Source organism: Cebus imitator, unplaced genomic scaffold (genome assembly GCF_001604975.1).
Source record: "Cebus imitator isolate Cc_AM_T3 unplaced genomic scaffold, Cebus_imitator-1.0 Scaffold70, whole genome shotgun sequence".
NCBI classification, from domain to species: Eukaryota; Metazoa; Chordata; class Mammalia; order Primates; family Cebidae; genus Cebus; species Cebus imitator.
In genome coordinates this window covers 4,229,971-4,236,060 of record NW_016107385.1, presented here as the reverse complement: position 1 = coordinate 4,236,060, position 6,090 = coordinate 4,229,971, and the positions used below count along the sequence as shown (strand labels likewise).

Below are 6,090 nucleotides of genomic sequence, written 5' to 3'. Positions count from 1 at the left end.
AAAAAAAAAAAAAAAAAAAAAAAAAAAAAAAAAAAAAAAAAAAAAAAAAAAAAAAAAAAAGGCTACTCCATAGACAAAGCAGAGCAGCACTTAGTTACAATTTTTAAAATCCTTAGGAATCTGAATGGTTCATCTTGGGTCAGACACCACCCTATGACCCAGAACACTGTTGCCAAGGAAGCAAGAGCTGTAGGATAATGGCAGTTTCCATTTCATCTATGTAGTTGATGTATTAACAGCAGATTTTGGTCTGGGCAGATAATCATGAAAGCTAGTGTTTACAGGGTACTTAAAATATACCAGGCACATGTTAACCTAACCTACATTTTACATATATGTAGAATGTCTCCCTAGACAGGCCACAGAGGATAAATAGCAAATTTAAAACAATTTGGTATAGCTCCATAGTTACCATTACAACAGCAATGATAATAAAAGCTGAAATCACAGAAGCAAGACATGAGAAACTTAAATGCCGTTAACAACTGCATATTGTAATGAAGGACTAAAATACCTCCCACTTCACAATATGTAAGTGTTCACTTGGTCATCTAAAAATTTATCAGCTCTTACATTAGCAGAGGATATAACCACTTAGATAGCATTATGTGGCTCAAGCAAATGTCGGATTGAGTCTTTCAGGTTTCACAGTATACAATAAGGATAACAAAATGGATTTGGGGGCCTTTTTCTTTAAAAAACAAAACAAAACAAAAAAAGCCTTTGGTGTAAAGTATACTCAGTCTTAAATCTTGGCTCCACTGCTTACTAGCAATATAACTTAAGCCTTCTTGCCTCCTGTGTACAACAGGGATAATACCACCAAACTCATATGGTAAAATATGCAGTACTGTACATATAATCGCACAGCACACGGGCACACTACTTGACACATGGTAAACAGTAACAACATCAAATGGGAGAATGTATAATTGCCCAGTGGCAGTAGGACAAGAAACTCTTATTAGTGTTATTCTCAAATGTCCTGCCTCTCTACATGTTTGAGAGATGCCTAATCCCATTTTTTAAAATTGAGAAAATGATCTTACCATCAACCAAGTTTCAGTAAGTAATGGGATCAAATGGCATAGCATTTAATTAGGATTATATGCTACAAATAACTTTACTTTGAAAAACTAATTTCTTGTGTCTTTATTGATAAAAGTTTACCTTTTAAAAATTCATTCATGGGTATTTTAAACAAACTGGAGAATAGGGAGTCCCTGAAAGCCTCACTCAAACCTACCTTCTCAAAGCTGGGAAAATAGAGAAGTTTTTTATCCAAAATGATATAATATAAAATAAAAGTAGTATATCAACTACTTTAAAAACTTGATGCTCTGTCTTTCCTCTTCCTCATTAAGTTTATTTTAAAGAGTTTTTATTAAAATTGTTAAAATTGTTATGAGAGAATTTAAAAATATACTAAAAAGGCAATTAAAATTTTTTCCTCGTAGATATATAGATATTTTCCTGGCTTAACTACATAATTTTTTAATATAGGTAATAAAGTTTTTACTTATCATGAGATCTGAAATAAAAACTATAAAATTAGGTGGGTGTGGTGGAGTGCTGCTGTAATCCCAGCTACTCGGGAAGCTGAGGCAGGAGAATTGCTGGAACCTGGGAGGCAGAGCCTGCAGCAAGCTGAACTCATGCCACTGCACTCCAGCCTGGGCGACAAAGCAAGATTTCACCTCAAAAATAAAATAAAATAAACTATTGTCATCCTTATTCTGTTTTAAAATACAAGAGCTTTTCAGAAGAACTGGCATTAATGCTGCCTTTATGAATGTCTTTCATCGTTAATTTTCCAGGCAATGAAAAATGAAGGATAGAAAATTGGTTGGATGTCCTTTGTTTTTCCTCTTCATTTAAAGATAATGTTATTCTCTTTATCTCTGCAAAATAATCACTAATACATGACTTACAACATAGTCTCAGCTCAGTGCAACCTCCACCTTCCAGGTTCAATCGATTCTCCTGCCTCAGGGTCCCGAGTAGCTGGGATTACAGGTGCCCACCACCACATCTGGCTAACATTTTGTATTTTTAGTAGAGACAGGGTTTCACCATGTTGGCCAGGCTGGTCTCGAACTCCCGATCTCAGGTGATCAGCTCACCTCAGCCTCCCTAAGTGCTAGGTACAAATGCGGCTTGAGTGCAGTGGCTCACGCCTATAATCCCAGCACTTTGGATGGCCAAGGCAGGCTGATCATCTGAGGTCAGGAATTCAAGGCCAGCCTGGCCAACATGATGAAACCCCATCTCTACTAAAATACAAAAAATTAGCTGGATGTGGTGGCGGGCGCCTGTAATCCCAGCTTCTCAGCAGGCTGAGGCAGGTCAATCACTTGAACCCAGGAGGCAGAGGTTGCACAGAGATGAGACTGCGCCACTGTACTCCAGCCTGGGCGACAAGAACAAAACTATGTCTCTAAAATAAATAAAAGATTATCATAACAACAACAACAAAAAAGAACAAGAAAGAAAAGAAAGAATAATACTATTTTTTTTTTTTTTTTTTTTTTTGAGACAGAGTCTCACTGTCACCTAAGCTGAAGTACAGTGGCATGACTGCAGTTCACTACAACCTCCAACCTTCGCCTCCCAGGTTCAAGCAATTCTTTTTCCTCAGTGCCCCAAACAGCTGGGATTACAGCCATGCAGCACCAGGCCCAGCTAATTTTTTTTTTTTTTTTTTTTATTTTTAGTAAAGATAGGGTTTTGCCATGTTGCCCAGGCTGGTCTCAAACTCCTGGGCTCAACTGATCTGCGTGCCTCTGCCTCCCAAAGTGCTGGGATTAGACACATAAGCCACCGCACCAAACCAAGAAAGAATAACACTTGTAATAACCCTAAGAGACATACCATACGATAGGTACACAGAGAAATAAACTGACATACATGTCACATATGTCTTCTCTGCCCTGCCCTGCAGGATAATTAGTAAATTAATCATTCTGATAGTAATGTAAATCTTAATACCAAAAACAGGGAATTGGAAGTTAAAAAGAAACTATGGAACAAGAAACTCACCTTTGCATTATTATGGTTCTCAGGGCTAGAATGACATGAACTCTGCTGCTGAAAAGATGGAGATGGGGAGGAGGAAGAGGATAGTTGTCTCTGGTCCTCTTTTTTTCTCTCATATACTCGAACTCGAGCACAAGTCATCATACTTTCAAAGTACAAGTAGACTGGATCTTTGTCCTCTTCCCGAATCTGTAAATTTCATACAATAAAACATTCTATACAATGGGAAAAAAGTCCCCTAGACTCCAAAAGAAAAGGAATTTTTAATCTTTTTTTCCTGTAACAATAGTTGAAATTTTTTAATGCAAACTTTAAAATCAAATAGCACAACTACAGTTCATATGTGCTGAATCTTAGGGCAGTCAGAAAGGATCCAGGTCTCTATCAGGAAATTTCAGATCATACCAGAGCAGTGCATTTCAAATTATCTATGGTGAAGGATACACTGTTAGTTACAGTCCCTCACAGACTGATACTTTAATAAATACAATAAATTACTAGAAAAACTAAATACACGTAAAATTTAAGTTTTTTAAATATTAGATTCAGTCTAACCAACTTGCAGTAGAAATTTATCAATATTTACTCTTATTTTCTATACAGTTAACCCCTAAACAACACAGGTTTGAACTGTGGGGGTCCACTCACATGTACATTTTTTCCACCTCTGTCACCAAGACAGTAAAATTAACCCTTCCTCTTCCTCCTCACACTACTCAATGTGAAGATAGTGAGTATGAAGACCTTTACCATGATCCATTAATGAATAATAACTACATTTTCTTTTCCTTATTATTTTCTTGGTAACACTTTCTTTTCCATAGCTCATGTTATTTTAAGAATATAGTATATACTATACATAACATAAAAATGTGATGATTGACTGTTTATGTTATTGGTAAGGCTTCCAGTCAACAGTAAACCATTCAGAGTTCAGTTTGGGGGGGAGTCGAAAGTTACATGTAGAATTTTGACTGTGTGGAAGATCAGTGGTGCTAACTCTTTCTCTTTCTTTCTTTCTTTCTTTTTCTTTTCTTTTCTTTCCCTTCCTTCCCTTCCCTCTCTCCCTCCCTCCCCCTCCCCCCCCCTCTTTCTTTCTAGAATGAGTCTTGTTCTGTCACCCAGGCTGAAGTGCAGTGGCACAATCTCAGCTCATGGCAACCTCCGCCTTCCAGGATCAAGCAATTTTCCTGCCTCAGCCTCCCTAGTAGCTGGGATTACAGGTATGAGCCACCATCCCTGACTAACTTTTTGTATTTTTAGTAGAGACAGGGTTTCACCATGTTGGCCAGGCTGGTCTCAAACTCCCAACCTCAGGTGACCCACTGGCCTCAGCCTACCAAAGTGCTGGAATTACAAGTGTGACCCACCATGCCCAGCTACTCTTGCCTTTTTTAAGGGTCAACAATACGTATTTCATCACAGACCGGAAACAGTTTTATACTATAACAGCTCTGCTACAGAAAACACACTCAGTAGCATCGTAGTATAGAACTTTTCTTCAATCTAATGGACCAGGAAGACACATGAATTTGATAATAAGACTTGCATAAGCCATTAACACAATGAATAACTTCCTATCTTTATTTTTTCTAGTCTAAGTCTCACTCTGTTGCCCAGGCCGGAGTACAGTGGCATTATCTCGGCTCACTGCAACCTCCAACTCCCAGGTTCAAGCGATTCTCCTGCTTCAGACTCCCGAGTAGCTGGGACTGCAGGCATGTGCTACCATGCCCAGCTAATTTTTTAGTAGAGATGGGGTTTCACTATGTTGGCAAGGCTGGTCTTGAACTCCTAACCTCTTGATCCACCTGCCTGGACCTCCCAAAGTGCTACAGGTGTGAGCCACTGCGCCCAGCCAATAACTTCCTACTTCTACCTACAAGTTTTAACAGTCACATTATATAAACGGTTACTTTAAATCTTAAACTTTATTGATATTGTTGTGCATTTTAAAATTTGCTTTTAAAAGTTTTTTTCTTAATGTTTTTCAACTCATAATACTGCATATCTTATTAATATTCTACAATATAGGAGTAATATCTTTAAAAAATTTTTTCAAGCCATATAAAAAAGCCCATCAATGATCTTGAAGAGAAAATGGCTATTTTTTTAAATTACTACTATTCATTTCTACTTTTAAGACATTTTAAAAGTGCCAGCACTAAACTGATTAAAATAGAAAGAAATGAAGATGACTTATAAATATATTACTGAAAGCAAAATGATTCACAAAATAACCAAAAATCTGGTTGAAACACATCATCTTTACATATGACTTTGGTAACTTGTAATAAAAGATTAAATTCCAGACTTACCACAGGATTGGGTTTGGGAGTATATGACCGTGCAGCTTTAATTCCAGTGACCAGTTTGCCCTTCACAGTAGTAGATAAAACTTCTGGTTGAGGCAATAACAATGGTTTCATAGGCTCAATGACAGAAGGCGTGGGGATATAAACTGGTTCTGGGTCTACTTCACCTTCTACTTTTACCCATAATGGGTAATGTCGAACAGGCTGTTCAGGCTCTGTTTCACATATAGCTTAACAAAAAAGAAGAGTAAGATTTTAGGTGCTTTTGGCAACAAAAGATCAATACTGAGGCCCTGCCAAAACAAAATACGTTCCCTACAAAAGGCAGTTAACTTGTTAAAATAATCAAATAGATGCCCCCTAAAAAAGGGCATTAAATTGCATTCATATACCTTAATTTATTCATCAAAAATCAAATATTTGTTGAACAGCAGCTATCAACCAGATGCTGTTTTAGGCACTAGAATGAACACAGCTTATTAATAAAACAAAGTCCTTGCCCTCAGAGTTTAAAATCCAGTAGAATAAGACAAACTAAGGCCGGGCGCGGTGGCTCAAGCCTGTAATCCCAGCACTTTGGGAGGCCAAGGCGGGTGGATCACTAGGTCAAGAGATCGAGACCATCTTGGTCAACATGGTGAAACCCTGTCTCTACTAAAAATACAAAAAATTAGCTGGGCATGGTGGTGCGTGCCTGTAATCCCAGCTACTCAGGAGGCTGAGGCAGGAGAATTGCCTG

General features: G+C 37.8%; 1 protein-coding gene across 13 annotated transcripts in view; it reads right to left on the bottom strand.

Annotated features, from left to right (window-relative positions):
• The window catches only part of MGA (MAX dimerization protein MGA), a 168,554-nt gene that overhangs the window by 35,154 nt on the left and 127,310 nt on the right, over nt 1-6,090 (bottom strand). For all 13 annotated transcript variants that reach the window (XM_037739445.1, XM_037739454.1, XM_037739447.1 and 10 more), the window contains 2 exons: nt 5,355-5,581; nt 3,040-3,225 (listed from right to left, as the gene is read on the bottom strand). In XM_037739445.1, the coding sequence (XP_037595373.1) occupies nt 3,040-3,225; nt 5,355-5,581 (413 nt within the window). The remainder of the gene's footprint in view (nt 1-3,039; nt 3,226-5,354; nt 5,582-6,090) is intronic.